Here is an 18,259-nt window from a genome sequence, read left to right on the forward strand (position 1 = left end):
CAGCGGTGGGCAGTGACTTGTTCACAGTACAAGTCGTCTAAAGCAAGGTCCCAGTTTAGGTACAGGCTCTTCACCCTGTCCCATCCTCTCTCCTCGTCCTCCATCCAGCGGCCACCAGCAGCCCGTAGGTACCTTCCTTAGGTAGCCAGTCCAGCCCAGCCCAGCCCAGGCAGTGAGTCCACTGAGCCGACCTCACCACCAACTCTGCGTCCCACCCTCGCCTCCATTCCGAATCGCCTGTCCTCGCCTCTTTCCTCCCCGTTTCTCCTTCCTGCACATCACAACCTCCACGCCACGATCCCCTCAGGCCCCCAAGGTACGATTGCCCCCCTTCTGACTCCAGAAATCCCTTCTGGATTACTTGGTGTTCCATATTGTCGACTTGCCACCCACCCGTCGTTCTCTCCTCTCAACAAGGGCTGACCTTCACCAGCCCGTCCAACCGCCCACCTTCGGTCGGCATCCCTTCGGTTTCGTCCTGACGAACCGTGAAATTCGCGTCTCACGATACCTGCACGCGATAAAAATCAACCAACAGCAGGTAAGTTGGCTTCTTCCTACGCCCACAGAACCCTTCGCCTCGCCCCTCTTCTTCCAGATCACCAATCTGCCCGCGTTGGTCTATTAATCACGCGAGGCCGTGGCCCACAACCCACACACCCCCCGACAACTTTGGACTGCGCCGAGAGAGCTGGGAGGGTCCTCGACGACCAACTATCGAGACGCGCCCCTCCTGCTTGGACGAAGCCGCAACCAGCTCGATTCTCACCCTCCCTTTTAGACCGTTCATTTTGTTTCCCGACATTTGCACACCCAAGATTCCCACAAAACATCAAGCCTTGCCTAAGCAAAAGCTAATCTGTCCATTGAGCAGCAATCAAGCTGTGCTGTCCAAGCCATACCGGACCCAACACAACCTCCCAAAACCCGGCCTCCTTCCTCGCGGAACGGAAGCACCACATCACACCGGCAGCATGACGACCATGGTACGGCCCCTTGCCCCCCAGGTGGATTGCCCTTCCTTCCAAACGATATCATCGATCGAGTCGTTCCCGACCTTGCTAACCTATTACCACGACAGGATCTGCGAGTCGGAAACAAGTACCGTATCGGTCGTAAGATTGGTTCCGGTTCCTTTGGCGACATTTACCTGGGCACCAATATTATTTCTGGCGAGGAGATCGCCATCAAGCTCGAGAGCGTCAAGGCCAAGCACCCTCAGCTCGAATATGAGGCCCGCGTCTACAAGTCCCTGGCTGGCGGTGTCGGCATCCCCTTCGTCCGCTGGTTCGGTACCGAGTGCGACTATAATGCCATGGTTCTCGACCTGCTTGGCCCCTCCCTCGAGGATCTCTTCAACTTCTGCAACCGCAAGTTCTCCCTGAAGACGGTCCTCCTCCTCGCCGACCAGCTCATCTCCCGCATCGAATACATCCATGCCAAGTCGTTTATCCACCGTGATATCAAGCCCGACAACTTCCTTATGGGCATCGGCAAGCGTGGTAACCAGGTCAATGTGATCGATTTCGGTCTGGCCAAGAAGTATCGCGACCCTAAGACTCACTTCCACATTCCTTACAGAGAGAACAAGAACCTGACAGGCACTGCCCGTTATGCCTCTATTAACACACATCTTGGTGTCGGTCAGTCTTTGGAACCCCTGCCCCCAACATGCCCTCGCATCATGCCCATCGTGACTTGCTCACTGACTTGTTGTGTCTCGTAGAGCAATCTCGACGTGACGATATGGAGTCGCTCGGCTACGTGATGCTCTACTTCTGCCGTGGCTCCCTGCCCTGGCAGGGTCTCAAGGCTGCCACTAAGAAGCAGAAGTACGACCGTATCATGGAGAAGAAGATGACTACCCCTACAGAGGTCCTCTGCCGCGGCTTCCCGAACGAGTTTGCAATCTACCTGAACTATACTCGCTCCCTTCGATTCGATGATAAGCCCGACTACAGCTACCTTCGCAAGATCTTCCGTGATCTTTTCGTCCGCGAGGGATTCCAGTACGATTACGTCTTCGACTGGACTGTCTACAAGTACCAGAAGAACGCCCAGGCTATTGCCCAGGCTGCAGGAAATCAGGAAGAGGACGACAAGGCCCGGGCTACTCGTGCCACGGCCGGAACTGCTGGTCAGCCGAACCTCCCTCAAGGTGCCGGAGTGAAGCCTAACGCCATTTCCAGCTCGCGCCGCAAAATGATTGAACAAGATGCTGGTGCCCGTGCGCACACGCTTGACACCAGCCCTGCAATTGGCGGAAGCGACAGAACGTGAGTGCACCCGCCCAAGAAATGTACACGATGGATGATTCAGTTTTCTAACGGTTTGGCCTACTAGGTTGAGGTCAGCCTCCAAGGGTGCTGGTGCCGGGTATGGCGCCCATCGCGCGAGATGATCAGCAGCAGTTGTCAGCACTTCTTAACTCAAATCCCCCCCCCTTCCCCTCTTTCTGGAGTACGACCAGACTGAGTCTATGGACTGTCTTATTCGTGGCAGCAGAGGCGAGCGTTGCTCCGCTGGTTGGAAACATCATCTATCCATCATGCGGTCTCGAGAGCACGCTTTGTCTTTCGATCTCCTCGCCTCGCCCACTTGCAACGGTCACGTCTCCTTGTTTTCACGCTTTCAACATGGTTCTCCGACAGTGCGGTATTGATATTTTGGTACTATGGCTCGGGACCCCCAGGTTCAGACGATTCCTCTTCTATTGTGGACTACATCCGCATTGATGACGAATTGCTCACTACATGGGATGGTTCTGAACGGCATGTCCGGTGTCTCGATCCGTCGGGGCATCGTTGTTGAGATCAGCTCACATCAACGCAGACTGCACAGGGCCCCGCGCGACGAACTCGGTTGTCGTCCTGTGTCACTCGCAAACGTCTAGTCCGAAATCCGACAACCTCTATCTGGATTCGACGGCGTGGTCGGTGCGTTGTTGGAGCTGTCCCAACTACTCTTTCCTTGCATTGTCTATTTCTTTTCTAATGGGTATGCGATTGATGATTGGCCTTTTCCTATCGTGGTCTCAAGCATGGCATTTGTCGCGCTGCAGGTGGGTTCTGGGGAAGCAACACCACGTTCGACGGGGGAAGGCCAGGCCACAGCGACTGTTACGGAATAATGACGTCCAATTTGGGAGGGGGAAAGCATTTGGCCTCGATTGCGTGAACAATTATCAGCATTCATGGATCCCCAGTTGGCAAATGAACTTCTCCCCCACCCAGCAGAGGACGTCAGGGATGCGGCGGCAACTGGGCATAGGCGGCTATATCACATGGCCCGTCTCCCTGTGTGTGTTGGTGGCCTGTTAAACTCGAGTGTCTACGGCGCCGGGTGGTTGGAATGTGACTGCGCCAAGGCTGCAGGGTCAAATGTGCGAAACCAAACGGCCCTCAACGCGTGCGTCCTGGCCAACGCAACGAGCACCCAACACCATGTTCTGGCCTGCCGACGATGTCATCTCCGCACTCTGGTCAACGTCAGTATGGAGGTGGTGTTAATCCGATGCTTTTCGCTCCTGTCATGCGGACGAAGGGGTGCGGTCGAAGGCCGTACGTACACACGAGATAGTTTTCCTCAAAATCGAATTGTTTCCCACTATGAGTATTATGCACATGTTTCTCTTGGACGGCACTACGATGATGAGGTGGAGGGAGCTGAATGTGTCGGTCCAAGTATTGGGACAGATTTGAGGCCACTTCGGGCGCAGCAACAGCAAGGCCGGCACATGTGAGACAAGGCGTGCAGCTTGGACGAGGGTATACACCTACTATTGAGAGCTAATGGCAGAGAGGCTGGCGTGGGAGAGCATTCGTGATGCCTGTCAGGAGGCTGTACACGCAGCTGGGCAAGGTCAGCTGCCAAACGGGGGTTAGACTTGGCGGGGGTTTCTGGGGCCTGCATGGGATGGGACGGAAGCCTGGACAGAGGGCACTGCCATGATGGCGCCGATGATGGTGGGTGAGAGGAGGGCGGACAGACAAGACATAAATAACAGGGAGCCGCTCTCTGCTTGGCGAACCATCGAATCATCATCTCGACAGAGGTTACTTTGGGCCATCACCTCATTCAGTACTTACTTACCTACCTTGCCTTGCCTTGAGGAGAGAGGTACCTACGGTGCCCGGAGTACCTGTGTGAGTACATCGGATAATTGCCGGCAAGGCGGCACACCACCAACCCCAAGGCTGTGCTACCATCCCAACCAGCACGCAACACCTAACCCAGCATTGGGCCACACCCACACCCACACCAACAGCCCCCCTCCCCAAGTTCTAGACCCCGGCCAAGGGAATGCTGGGCAACCCCAACCCTGGACTTGGATTCGGAATCTAGACGTCAGTGCTTTGACTTTCGACCATGGCCATTGCCAACCCCTCCATCACACCCATCGCCATCAAGATGGCACCCTCGACGCTTGACCTCTTCGTCCTCACCTTCAACTGCGCCAAGCGACTCATCAATGCCGCCGTCTTTGCTTCGCACCTGCAGGCTGCCTTTCAGCAGAATGCGACAGCTCTGCCAGAGGTCGTTGTTTTGTACGTCCCGCAGCTTGCTTCTTGTTTTCCCCTCGTCTCTTGGCCTCTGTTCTCCACGGGGTAATCCCTTTTGAAAAGCGGGGGTAACATGGCAAGACAGAGACATGGGCTGACCACCAATCTTACCGACCAATAGCTCCCTGCAAGAAGTCTCCCCTCTCGCCAGTGCTTTCATCGGCGGCTCCTTCATCAGCCCTTACCTTCTCGCCTTCGAAGAGGCCCTCAACCTAGCCGCCGCCGCCGCACAAGACGCGAACACAAATGGCCGCGACGAGACAGTGACCGTCGCACCGACGGCGAGTGCCGGTCCTGTACGGCCGTATACCCTCGTTCGGGCACGCAACGTCGGCATGACGGCCATCATGCTCTTCGCACGCGACCCGGCAGCGCTGCGAGACATCCAGGAGGCTGAGGTCGGGTTCGGAGCCAACAATATGGGCAACAAGGGCGCCGTCGCACTGCGGGCGACGTTTGGACGTGGCGAGGACGAGACGGAGGTGACGTTTGTGGCAACGCACCTTGCAGCTATGGAGTGGAACCTACGCAAGAGGAACGAAAATTGGGGGTCCATCATGGAGGGACTCGCGTTTGAGGATCCAAAGGCTGTGGTGCGGGAGTCCCCAGCACTGACGGCGGCCGCAGGCGAGGAAGCTGGTGCAGACAACGAGCGCTCGAGGTTGCTGGCCGCCGAAGAAGACGACGCGCAGAGCAAGGCGCAGCAGGCGCGCTTACAGGACCTGTCCGTCTTCAGGCCGAGCGCGCACCTGTTTGTCGCGGGAGACCTGAACTACCGCATCTCGGCGGAGAGCCCGCCGCCCAAGGCGCCGTTCCCGAGCCTCGACGACGCGAGCGAGCACCACTACCCGCGCTTCTTCGAGACGGATCAGCTGACGGCCGAGCGCGAGGCCGGCAGGACGTTGCACGGCATGAGCGAGGCCGAGGTGCGGTTCCCGCCCACGTACAAGTACCACGTGCTCGACGGCGAGGACGACAAGGGTGGGGTCAACTGGGAGTTCGCGTCGCACCGCTGGCCGTCGTGGACGGATCGCGTGCTGTACCTCGACGTGCCAGGGGCAAACGAGGGCGTCGCCTCGGCGGCGCGCATCGACGTGAGGGCCTACGACGCGCTGCCCTTGCTGCGCACCTCGGACCACAGGCCCGTGTTCCTGCGCGTCGACGTGCCGATGCTGTCGCCGACCCAGATGAGAGAGGCCTTGGCTGCGGCCGTCGCTTCGGCTGGGGGCACGGACGATCCGAGGGCGAAGCCGCCCGTCGACGTCGACGTCGACACGTGGGCCGCACGCGCGGCGGCGCGGCGGAGTGAGAAGTGGGCTGGTTCGACCATGTATTTGTGGACGACGAGGGCCGGGGCATATGCCATCGCCGGTCTGCTCGGCCTCGGCATCGCGGGGTATCTATGGGTTGGACGCTCGCAGACGTCTTCTGCTGCTTGAGCCATGCACGATGGAGCGGCGTGCATTCTGGCATGATAAAGCATGGCATGGCTTTGCGTTTTGTCTTTCCAATTTACTCCGGGCTCATACCTGCAGGTATAGAGGTTAGAGGAGGAGTTCTATAAGCGACTTGATTTGAGCGTGTCCTGCAATTTCCATGGTTCCATGCTCCTCTCATCGCTGGCTGAATCTGTTCGAGTCGTAGCGCAGTTCGGCGACATTGTCCATCATACGATGCCTGTGACCTTTCGTCGTCCAGTCCAGGTTGATGATCGTCCGGCTCTTCCACGCAATCTCCCGGAACTCCTCCCAGTAACACTACGTCTGCCATTCACGAGAGCTCGGTACATTCCCCCTCAGAGCCAGTGCCCCTCCAAGCTACATGATCGTTGCTCTCACATACGCTGGGTCGGCGGGCTAGCAGCAGATCGACACTCGAATTCCCAATTGGCGCCCTTGGTGTGAAGATTCTCCATGGAGAATCAAGCACCGAACACCCCGGGCCAGCGACTTACACGCAAACCACGTGCGGAGTATTCTGCGCTTCCCCAGTCCATTGGGTCATGATCATGGTCCCCGGTTGGAGTACTGCGGGGGATCGCCAGCAACACATCCTGTTTTCTCACGATGCCATTGCGACGGCAGCCCCGGATTCCACATTAATCTCGGGCCGATTCTTCTTTTCGACAAGAGGGTCCAGTTCATCAACGCAATGTTGCTTTGCCGATGTGCGCTTGCGTAGGGCGCGAACCCGAGGCATCATCATTGCCTTTGGGGTCCTTCTGCTGAACCATGACGGCATCTGCCTATATAAAGCTGAGCTAGTGAGCACCCGATGGCGAGGATATGTCTCTGCGTGTCTAACATCCTCACATGGTCAACTCGAAGGCTTTTCTTCTGTGCTCTGCTACCATGATGATCAAGGCGCAACTCGTTCTGGCCACGCTGGGCGCTGCTCAGCAGGTCTACCTCGACGCCGAGGGCCCAACACCACGACCGCAGTGCAAGGCGACGAGGACTCGCGAGCCTGAATACACCTTAACGCCTTTCAGCCACACTCTGACTGACACTGTGAGGTATGCGACGTCAGTGCCGCCGGCCACAACGACCGAGACGTACGCCGAGCCGTCCGAGTCGCTGACCAGTCTCGTCACGTCCCTCTCTTACACGACATGGGGCAAATGGGATCCTCGAGATAACTCTACGGCCACTGCTGACGACTCGTCTGATCCCTACGGCCAGGCGGCGTGGACTGCTCTGTGGCGACATGCCAACCCCCCCAACTTTACCGAGACGTCCGTCTACTCGACGACCGTGTCGCCCACGCCGGTGCCCAGCAGCGAGCTCGTGCTGCCCCCGAGGGACTACTTTGGCCCGCAGGACTGCTACCACTTTCCGAAACACTTCCGCTTTGGGGTCTCGAGCTCTGCGAGCCAGATCGAGGGGGCTACGGCCGACGAAGGCAAGTCCCCGTCGCTCATGGATATTCTGGTCCGAGACGACCGGCCCAAGAGCTATGTCACCAACGAGAACTACTACTACTACAAGCAAGATATTGAGCGGGTTGCGGCCATGGGTGTCTCGCGGTACGCCTTCAGCATCGCCTGGACCCGCATCCTCCCCTTCGCGCTCCCCGGCACGCCCGTCAACCAGGCTGGCATCGACCACTACAACGACGTGATCAACTTCATCCTGGAGAAGGGCATGACGCCCGAGGTGACACTGCTGCACTTTGACACGCCGCTGCAGTTCTTCGGCAGCAACCTCAGCACGGCGGCGGAGCCGGCCGAGATTGGCTACGTCAACGGGGCGTACCAGAACGAGACGTTCCCGGCGGCGTTTGTCAACTACGCCAAAATTGTCCTGACGCACTACGCCGACCGCGTGCCCGTCTGGTACACGTACAACGAGCCGCTGCTGTACGCGAACAACGGCAAGTCGATCGACCACGTGATCAAGTCGCACGCCGAGGTGTACCACTTTTACAAGGAGCAGATCAAGGGCACGGGCTTGGTGTCGCTGCGGCTCAACAACAACTTTGGCGTGCCGCGGGACCCGGACAGCGCCGCCGACGTCTACGCCGCCGAGCACTTCAACACGTTCCAGCTCGGGCCCTTTGCGAATCCGCTCTTCCTCGGCGCCGACTACCCGGACTCGTACAAGCAGACCATTGCCGACCACGTGCCCCTGACGGCCGCCGACCTCGCCTACCTCAACGGCACGGCCGACTACTTCAGCATCAACCACTACACGGCGACGGTCGTGGCGCCGCCGACGCCCGGCGACGCCGACAGCGTGCGCGCGTGCGCCGCGGACGCCGGGCACCCGCTGCGCCCCTACTGCGTCCACCAGACGCAGGTCAACCGCTTCGGCTGGAACGTCGGCTACCGCTCGCAGAGCTACGTCTACACGACGCCCGTGTACCTGCGCAGCTACCTCGGCTACGTCTGGAACACGTGGCGCCGGCCCGTCGTCATCACCGAGTTTGGCTTCCCCGTCTTTGCCGAGACGGACAAGGCCGCGCTCGCCGACCAGCTGTTCGACACGCCGCGGAGCAACTACTACCTGAGCTACCTGACCGAGGTGCTCAAGGCCATCTGGGAGGACGGCGTGGATGTGGCGGGGGCGTATGCCTGGTCTTTTGCGGACAATTGGTGAGCCACTCTGCTTCTTCTTCTTTCTCTCTTTCTCTCTCTCTCTGTCTCTGTCTCTCTTCTTTTCTTTTTTTTTTCTTCTTCCTCAGTGTGCGTCTGTGATCATCGCTGACAAGGGGCGCGTAGGGAGTTTGGTGACGGGGCGTCGAATTTCGGCATCCAGACTGTCAATAGGACTTCGCAGGCGAGGAACTACAAGAAGAGCTTCTTTGATCTCGTCGACTTTGTCAAGGCGCGCGGGGGATAGCAGGCGATGGAGATTGGAGACCAGGCTGTCGTGTGACGGCAGCATGGAGCTAGACGTTTTGCACTGGCGGCTGAAGCTGGCTGTGAAACTTTGTTGTGAGATGATGAGTTGTAGGAGATGCGTTTAGCGTTTTTGTTGAGATGGCTGAGAATTAGGAAGTCTGGCTGTTGTGGTGGTATTCAACAAGAAAGTATGTCTGCAGAGGAACGTGCGAAGACTTTAGCTGCAGCCAGTCAGATGTGTTAGCACGGAGCCTCAACATGGTGTTGCATGATTTGACGTGAAGTCATTTTCGTGGAAAGCGTCGGCAATCGTTTAGAACAGGCCACATCATGTATCACGTACCTCCTCTGATTCAACGCGGAAATAAAGGCTTATCACTCGATATGTATTGTATGTACCTGAAATGCCCTTATTTGGCCTGACATGAGAAGCGACCAGGTCACCTGGTGGTGAAACAGCACCAGACTCTGTTCAGACGCTTGCCATGGTCCTAAACGACGGTCTGGAAGAGTTTGATGGAGGTCACAGTCTTGCAAACACTATAGTACGCCAAAACAAGATTGGTTCTTCACTCACTAGTACAAAGCGGTGTACGCGACGGTCAGCATGAACCGGTGAGCTGACCGTCAAATGACATGTGGCACTCCATTGATAGCGCCAGTGCTCTCTCGGGCCAGCCTTAAGCCAAACCCCCAGCACAGGCTGACACCCGCCAAGTCGCAACATGACAGGATCTCTCGTGGCATGGTCACGCCAGATCAGGTAATGGATGGGTTGTGTAGTCACAGGTTTCTTGCGTCAGCAGCTCCAGGACCTTGCCTCAGTCCATGCTTCCATCTCCCCCCCCTCCTACTTGCTACATCACCGTATCGCAAGTCAAGAAGAGAAAACGGTGGACAGGGCGGCAACAAGGTAGGATCGCGTGCCGGCTGCCGGGCGCCGAGCGGGCCATGACGACTGTCATGTGTCGTCGTGGGAACATGGTTGACTAAGGTTATCGATCAATCGCCATCGGCCGAGCGGTGGGTTGCCCTGAGACAAAGAAAGACGCGGCAGCAGGTTTTTCCTACTGTGATCTACCTCTTGTTGGTGTATTTTTTTTTCTCTGTCTTTGCCTCGTTGACTCGTCCCTTTTGATCAGGGTCATGACAGAGAATCGCCACTGGTGTCGGTGCTCTTGTTTGATGCCAGGGAGCGGTGGCTGCCCTTATCCCATCACACAAGTGGCCAGTCGAATCTCCTCTCTCCTCGCGAGGCAACCCCATGTCTTCTTGTCCCGTGCCGGTGACCGCTCAGAAGATGTCGGCATGAATGTGACGCCCGGCAGGCAGTCGGGTGCGTGGGGTGCAGCGCGGAAGATCGGAGGATTGACAAAAGGTACCCAACCAACCCAAGGCATGTTCGCGGGTGGAAGCGTGGGAAGGGTGGGTTGCGTCATAACGTGGATGCCCGGCCGCTAAGACCACTGGAGCCAGGGGGCCAGATCCAGGGGTTCTAGGGACCTACCCACTGTACGACGTGCCTGACGTGCCTACCTTGCCTACCTTAGGTACCCAGGACCACCACTGAGAGACCTACCGCATGTGGATAGGCCCTACAGGCTCTGCTAGTGTGGCAGAGTCGGCGTGGTGGCGGCGGGTCAAGTTCAGTTCAGGCATGCCGCCGGCCGGCCGGTCTGACGGCACAGCAGCGCAACAGGCTTGGCGTGGCCGAGTACCGTCCCGCGGCACCGTTTCTGTCGATACTGCCATCTCACTCTCACTCTCACTCTCACCTGGGGGCATTGGGCGTCGTCGTTGACCATGAGGTGGTGCTCTCTCGTCGTATCCAACGACAAGAGGGCCAAGCAATGCCGCCCCCGCGCCCCCCCATGGTTTCGTCATTGATCTCATCCATCTGAATCAATTCGTATCTGCATCATGTTGCATCACTGGATTGGACCATGCTGCAGGTGCATGCACAGTAAGGTCGGTAGGTACCTGCGCATTTGCAGTCGGGCGCTCACCGTCGCATTGAACCCGGATCGAGGGGTTGGGATTGGGAAGGTGGGTTGGGGGCGGGGCATGGGGAGGCAGGCAGGTGTAAGGGGAGACGGAAGCAGCTGTACTGTATTTGGGGCAGGGCAGGTGCGTGCAGGGAGGGGCAGGGCAGGTGTAGGCGAGACAGAAGCAGGTGTATTGGGGGCAGGGCAGTGGCCTGGCAGGAGACCCAGGAGACCCAGGAGACCCAGGAGACCCGTCGGCTTGGGTCCCCTCATCATTCTGCCTTGCCCTTTCCTTTCTCGTCATTGCGTCTCGACCTTGACCGTCTTTCGGGCCTGTTGTCTCGTCTCGTACTAGATTGTCTTTTTGGCTCCTTTCTCGTCTCGAGGCATGGTCCGAGAGGGTCCTCCTCCTCCTCCGCCTCCTCCGCCGCCTCTCCTCCTCCCACCCTTCCATCCCCCCGACAAGACTATTTGCGGCCTCACAGAACAAAAACTATGCCTCCCAAGACTGCACCCTCGACGCCTTTTCTTCCTCGCCTTTGTAAACCGGAGCCCCCACGAGCTGAGTGAGCCGTACCGACCACGGCCACATCCCACCACCTATCCGTCCATCCATCCGTCCGTCCATTCTTGATCACCCTCTCCACCAAACTCACCCCCTCCTTCGATACACGGGATACCCCCCCATACGACCCAGCACCCCTCGGCGGCATCCGATGTGACGAGATCACACCTTGAACGACGACTTGATCTTTGAAACGTGGCCGGCTTGCTGCATCCCCTCCAACAACCTCGAGCAGCCCTCAATTCCCGTCTCGCCTTACTGACGAGCCCTTCCACGACGCCGACCCAGGACCTCTTGCTCTCCTCCGTTGTGCACCGTTTTCCCATTTCCCGCCTTACCTCGAGCGCTGCGCGAATTGTCGTCGCATCACCCGACAGTCCGCCACTCTGCGAGTCCACCGGGTCTGCGAGCCCACCAGTCGGCCACTTTGCACCCCTCCGCCTGTCACTGCGCGCGACCACCTGCGAACCCGCATATACCAGCGCGCACAGGACGGTCCCTGGCAGTCGCCCTACTTTCCCACGCCACATCACAAAGCAACCACGCCGTGACGGCGGGAGCTGCCCACCATGGCCGCCGTCGTGTCACAATCCAAGACGGAGCCCGTCACGCCTCATGAGAAGCCGACGCGTCCGCGCGCCTCCACCTCGTCTTCTACCCACCGCGAGCCGGGCTTTCTCTCGCGCATGAAGAGTCGCATGGCCAACGGCAAGGGCCACCACAATGCCGGTCACGGGCCCATTGCCAGCCGCGCCCAGTTGAGCTCGCACGACTTCCGCATCATCCGCACCCTCGGCACCGGCACGTTTGCTCGTGTCTGCCTCGTCAGACCCGTCAATCCGTCCGAGGAGGAGAAGAAGGAGGTGTTCGCCCTCAAAATCCTCCGCAAGACCGAGGTCATCAAGCTCAAGCAGGTCGACCACGTGCGCCACGAGCGGCGCATCCTCGGCGACGTCTCCGGCCACCCCTTTATCACCAACATGATTGCCGCCTTCTCCGACGCCGACACGCTGTACATGCTGCTCGACTACGTCCCCGGCGGCGAGCTCTTCAGCTACCTGCGCAAGATGCGCCGCTTCGACGAGAGCACCGCCAAGTTCTACACGGCCGAGATTGTGCTCGTCCTCGAGTTTCTGCACGAGCAGCAGGGCCGCGTCGCCTATCGCGATCTCAAGCCCGAGAATCTGCTGCTCGACAAGAACGGCCACATCAAGCTCGTCGACTTTGGCTTCGCCAAGCGCCTCAGCAGCGAAGACGGCCAGCCAACCGAGACGTACACCCTCTGCGGCACCCCCGAGTACCTCGCACCCGAGGTGATCCATAACAAGGGCCACACGACCGCCGTCGACTGGTGGGCGCTGGGCATTCTGCTGTACGAGTTCCTCACCGGCTACCCGCCGTTTTGGCACCAGAACCCCATCGAGATTTACAAGCAGTACGTCCCCTTTCTCGATGACATGTGGCTCTGGTGTGGCTAGCGATGGATTGGAAAAAGTATGACCGACTAACGCTTGCCGCAGGATCGTCGAGAAGCCCGTCACGTTCCCGGCGGAACCGCACATTTCGGACAATGCCAAGGATCTCATCAAATCGTTCTGCACCGTCGACCGCTCCAAGCGCCTCGGCAACATGAACGGTGGCGCGCAGCGCGTCAAAGACCACCCCTTCTTCAAAGGCATCCGGTGGGATGAGCTGCTGGGACAGCGCGTGCGCGGACCCATTGTGCCGCCCGTGCGATCCTCGAGCGACTCGCAGTGCTTCGATCAGTATCCCGAGGAAGATGGCAAGCGCGAGCCGTATACGGACGAAATGGCGCGCCAGTACGACCAGTACTTTAAAGATTTTTGATCCGCCAGACATCCAGCCTGGGTTCGATGCGGCCTGGCCAGTTCTACGCACGCAGCGGTCCTCCTGAAGGCTCTCCCGAGTACGGGGGTGGCAATGGAGTAGAACCTTATTTACGGAAGGTTTCGGTTATTCACGCGCACAGGACGATGAGGGGGGCGGCTCACGAGATGAGCGTTGTTGTTGTTGTTGTTCTTGTCCAACCGATGCACAACCAAGCATGGTATACACAGGCTTCAGCCGCGGAAAGAAGAGAAAGCGAACGATACACGGATGCGGCTCATTTGGCTAGACGATAGAGCTGCTGGGCGTCGCGGAGGGGGGGTAAAGCGGCATCATTGGGTATGGTGTTTTTGGCGTACTTTTGGTAGAGATCGGGTAGGGGGCCAGTTTTTTTTTCTGGGTCTCGGACACGGAGCTTCGTGCTTCTGAAGCATCAAGGCAGGGCTGGGAAGGGAAGCACTGGGAGCGCATGTGACGTGCCCTCATACCATGGGCAGCAATTGATACAAATGATTCGGAACAACAAGCTGACGAGGGGTTGTCTGGATGGCGCGGCATGGTGATGTGGAAGAGGAATGGCGAGGGGCCGTGAAGTGTCTCATGCAAGAAACTTGCGTAGGTACGGAGGAACTTGGATGCTCAGGCACCCGCAGAGGGGAACAGTGGTTGGCACGATGGTGTGTTGGAAGACGTGAACCACCACGAAGGGCCCAAGGGATGGTGCAAAGGCGCGGCAAGGGAACAAACTCGGGGCACAATCAGGGGCAGGGTCCCCTGAGGCTTCAGCCCAGCTAGCGGTTGAACTGCGTCGATGGTGGCTGCGTGGGTCGCGCCCTAAGGCACACCCCAGGGCCCCTACGTCCTCGCGCTGCTACGGTACGCCCCGCCAGGCCACCTACTCATGCCCCCCAAACTGAACGGAGGAAGGCTCCCTCCACTCCACTGCCGAGAGCTCCCCAGCTCCTGCTGCCGCTGACGCTGCCGGTGCCGTGGGAGCTGCTGACCCTCTCTCGGTCTCGTTCTCCCCCCCCCCCCCACTGACCTTCCAACGACAAGACATCTTCATCCATCACCTCCACTGCTGCTACCATTCTACACAACACCCTCGATTTCGAACTGGCAACCCGCAACGAGCAATCCCAATCCGACAAACGCCTGTCCTGACTCCCGTCTTGCTCACCTCTGCTCTACTCCTCTTTGACTGTCGTTACAAACGTCTCCACCGACGACACACTGCTCCCACCGCATCCGTCGCTTACGCCCCTCTCTCCTAGCCAACTGTTCCATTCCCGACGATCCCCTCCGACGCCGACCTCTATCCCGCTCATCAAGTCCACGCCCAACGAATCCCTCTCGATCCGATCCCAAGAACCCGTCTGCCCCTACCGACATGACCAGCTGATCCTTGCGAGCCCGCCACCATGTTGAACCTTTCCAGCCTGGTGCAGAGGGCCCAGGCGTTCATCGACCCGACCCAGGGCTTGAACCTGTCCAACTCGGATCGCAACCCCTCCAAGTCCTCGCTCTTCCAGGCCCAATTCCGCCTGCCCAGCTCCCAGAACCCCCTCTACGAAATCAATGCCGAGCTCACCATCCCCCCGCCCAACGCCACCCAGGGCGACCGTGACAACGACCGCGGTTACCACTACGCCGGCAAGCTGCACCTGTCCGAGGCCTACATGTGCTTCTCCACGACGCCCACCAGCTTTTCCCACGCCGCCAGCACATCCACGAGCTCCGCCTTCACCGGCCAGACCCACGGCGGCGGTCCTTCGGGCAACGGCTTCAGTTTTCCTCTCTGCTCCATCAAGCGCGTCGAGCGCCTGAGCAGCCAATCCTTCCAGTTCGCCCTCGCCATCACCACCTGGAACGGCATCCCTGCGAACAACACATCCAAGGACAAGGAAAAAGACAAGGACGCCGCTGGCGACAAGAAGGACGCACGAGAACAGCGCATCACCATACACCTTGCTGGCACCCGCCAGGCGTGCGAGCGCTTCTGCGATGGTCTCAAGAAGGGCCTCAAGGCCGCCGTCGGCCACGTCGGCAAGCTGAAGAACGTCGTCGGCCAGTGCTACTCCGAGTACCTGCTCCGCCCCGACGACAAGAAGAGCGCCAACCCGCCCGACGCCGGCCTCGGCATGTTCTTCCGATACCCTGGCGACCCCAAGAAGCTGCGAGACCGCGCCAAGATGCGGCTGTGGGCGGAATACCTGCGAGACAACGGCCGGAACGTCACCCTCATCCGCCAGCCCACCTTTCACAAGCTCATCAGGGTAGGCTTGCCGAATCGCCTGCGCGGCGAAATGTGGGAGCTCACGTCTGGATCCATCTACCTGCGGCTCGAGAACCCAGAGCTCTTCGCAAACACGCTCGCGAAATATGCCGGACAGGACTCGCTCGCTATTGACGAGATTGAGAAGGATCTCAACCGGAGTCTTCCCGAGTACCCCGGTTTCCAGGATCCAGAGGGCATTGGCCGGCTGCGTCGCGTTCTGACCGCCTACAGCTGGGTCAACCCGGACGTCGGATACTGCCAGGCCATGAACATTGTCGTGGCCGCGCTGCTCATCTACATGTCGGAGGCGCAGGCCTTCTTCCTCCTCTCCTCCCTCTGTGACAGGCTGGTTCCTGGCTACTACTCCACCACCATGTACGGCACGCTGCTCGATCAGAAGGTCTTTGAGTCGCTTGTTGAGCAGACCATGCCCATTCTGTGGGAGCACCTGGTCAAGAGTGACGTGCAGCTGTCCGTCGTGTCCCTGCCGTGGTTCCTCTCCCTCTACGTCAACTCGATGCCCCTCATATTTGCCTTCCGCGTGCTGGACGTCTTCTTCGTCGAGGGCCCCAAGGTCCTTTTCCAGGTTGGCCTGGCTATCCTGCGGATCAACGGAGAGGAGCTTCTCGATGCGACGGATGACGGGGCCTTCATCTCGGTCCTCAAGTCCTACTTCACCCGCCTCGACGAGTCTGCGCATCCCAAGTCGGAGAACCCCAAGCTTCGGGGCGTGACCAAATTCCAGGAGCTCATGGTCGTGGCCTTCAAGGAGTTTTCGCAAATCACACACAACAGCATTACCGAGTCGAGGTTGAAGAACAAGGACGCGGTTCTCAACAACATTGAAAGCTTCACCAAGAGGACGGCCATCAGGAACCTCGGTCCCGACAGCAAGCTCCTGAGCGCCGAGGAGCTGGGCGCGCTCTACGACCGCTTCTACACAATGCTGTACGAGAGGCAACAGCGAGATCTCATCATTCAGGGCGAGAAGCAGCGTCGTGCGCGAAACAGCCGAGGCAGGGCGCAAGACGCGTTCCGGGACAATCACGAGCAGATTATCGACAAGGGCCGCGTCGCGCTCGGCCCGAGCACGAGCATGATGGACTACGATGCCTTTCGGGAGTTCCTTGCCAACATGTCCAAGTGGGCTATTTCCGACTCGCCCATCACGCCCCGCCGCGACACGTTCACGGAGACCCAGAAGCGGAACGATGCACTGCTCAACCCCTGGGGTACGGGTCCGGAACCTGCCGACCACGAGTTCATGCAGCGACTGTTCAAAAAGTGGGACGTCGACGGCAAGGGCGAGCTGACCTTGGCCAATGTCGTCTCGGGCCTCGCCCAGGTCAGGGGCAAGAGGGACATTATGGGCACCATGAGCTACTTCTTTGAGCTGTACGACGACGACGGTGACGGCAAGGTCGATCGGGAGGGCATCCTGCGCATCTCGGAGACGTTGCTGTTCCTCTCGAGGCGAGGCCTCGAGGGCAATCTGAGCCCCGGCGCGTCGACGCCGACGGTGAACGGCATCACGGTGCAGGGCAACCCGAACGCATCGGAGACGAGCCTCGGGGGCATCTCGGCGAACGAAAGATTTCTTGGCAGCGTCAGCGCCTTCATCAGGCGCTGCTTCGAGTACGCCGACCCGGACCACCCCCAGAACAAACGTCAAGAGGAAGAACCAGAGAAGACGCCGGCCGAGGGCGACAACTCGGGCGCGTTCGCCATCGGAGACGACGACGACGAGGAAGAGGAAGAGGAGGACCTGCTCGCGCTCGAGTCGCCATCAGCCAGTCCAAAGCGGGCGAAGAAGCCGCCCTCGCTGTCCATCAGCTCGACCGACGGAAGCCAGCAGACAACCCTGTCAGAACGCAGGGTCTCCAAGGCGCAGTCCGAAGCTGCCAACGCCGCCTTGGACCCCGCGAACCCGTTGCACATTACCCTGCCGACGTTCCGCATGGTCGTGCTGGCGGACGAGCTTCTGGAGCAGTTCTTCGAGTCTTCCTTCCCCACCTCTTTCCACATCATCGAGGGCCTGCCCTCCGCTGCGACACCCTCTACCTCCCTCACGACCTTTTCCAGCATCAACTTTGGCAACCGCTCCGTGCTTCCCGCGGCCGCGGCGCCCGCCGCGCAGGGCGCAACACGCGGTCTGCGGGGCGTCCTCGACAACATTGTCACAGACGGCATGCGCGTGGCCGCCGAAGTGCGCAAGCGCATGGAGGAGGCACAGAAGGAGCTCGAGAAGAACGCGACGTCGAACCAGACGCTCCAGCCCCGGGACGACGACGACGAAGACGACGCCGACATTGGCGTCGAGATTGGCGTGCGTATGGGCCCCGCTGATGCCGAACGCCGGAGCGTTCGCAGCGAGGACCGGGACCTGCTCTCCGGGGCGGACGCCGAGGCTGGCGCCAGTGGAAACGCGAAGGACGGGCAGCTGGTGGACATTGAGCCGACGGCAGCCGCCACCGCGCAGACGGGCAAGAGGGTCGTGGAGTTTGAGGGATAGACCGACGTATCTAGAAGGGAGAGCAGCGGGTGCCGTGGATAGAAAGAGAGCGGACATGTTGTCACAATGTCTTGTCACGGCTGGGTCCGAAAGCCAGCCAGCAAGGGGGCTGGGGGGGACCTCGGAAGGGGCCGAGGCGGGGCCGAGGGAGCCTACCGTGGTGGACG

The 18,259-nt window shown here is 59.4% G+C and overlaps 5 protein-coding genes across 5 annotated transcripts; all 5 read left to right on the top strand.

The window, feature by feature from the left end:
- Window positions 1-974: 974 nt before the first annotated feature.
- On the top strand, window positions 975-2,401 carry HHP1 (casein kinase I; the record flags this gene model as incomplete). Its single annotated transcript, XM_028640230.1, has 4 exons — window positions 975-986; window positions 1,082-1,643; window positions 1,727-2,276; window positions 2,344-2,401. 4 exons carry the CDS (start codon window positions 975-977, stop codon window positions 2,399-2,401), a joined length of 1,182 nt encoding a protein of 393 aa, XP_028495634.1.
- A 1,967-nt stretch (window positions 2,402-4,368) lies between these two features.
- Window positions 4,369-6,001, top strand: D7B24_006092 (uncharacterized protein; the record flags this gene model as incomplete). The annotated part of the gene is made up of 2 exons (XM_028640231.1): window positions 4,369-4,547; window positions 4,684-6,001. The coding sequence occupies 2 exons, from the start codon at window positions 4,369-4,371 to the stop codon at window positions 5,999-6,001; spliced, it is 1,497 nt and encodes a 498-aa protein (XP_028495635.1).
- Window positions 6,002-6,913: 912 nt separating this feature from the next.
- On the top strand, window positions 6,914-8,902 carry D7B24_006093 (uncharacterized protein; the record flags this gene model as incomplete). The annotated part of the gene is made up of 2 exons (XM_028640232.1): window positions 6,914-8,655; window positions 8,782-8,902. The coding sequence occupies 2 exons, from the start codon at window positions 6,914-6,916 to the stop codon at window positions 8,900-8,902; spliced, it is 1,863 nt and encodes a 620-aa protein (XP_028495636.1).
- A 3,121-nt stretch (window positions 8,903-12,023) lies between these two features.
- PKA2 (serine/threonine protein kinase, AGC) lies at window positions 12,024-13,302 on the top strand (the record flags this gene model as incomplete). Its single annotated transcript, XM_028640233.1, has 2 exons — window positions 12,024-12,889; window positions 12,975-13,302. 2 exons carry the CDS (start codon window positions 12,024-12,026, stop codon window positions 13,300-13,302), a joined length of 1,194 nt encoding a protein of 397 aa, XP_028495637.1.
- Window positions 13,303-14,723: 1,421 nt separating this feature from the next.
- D7B24_006095 (uncharacterized protein) lies at window positions 14,724-18,092 on the top strand (the record flags this gene model as incomplete). Its single annotated transcript, XM_028640234.1, has 1 exon — window positions 14,724-18,092. One exon carries the CDS (start codon window positions 14,724-14,726, stop codon window positions 18,090-18,092), a length of 3,369 nt encoding a protein of 1,122 aa, XP_028495638.1.
- Between the last annotated feature and the right edge of the window lie 167 nt (window positions 18,093-18,259).

The sequence above is a fragment of the Verticillium nonalfalfae genome, assembly GCF_003724135.2.
Source record: "Verticillium nonalfalfae strain VnAa140/NRRL 66861 chromosome Unknown scaffold_40, whole genome shotgun sequence".
NCBI lineage: Eukaryota > Fungi > Ascomycota > Sordariomycetes > Glomerellales > Plectosphaerellaceae > Verticillium > Verticillium nonalfalfae.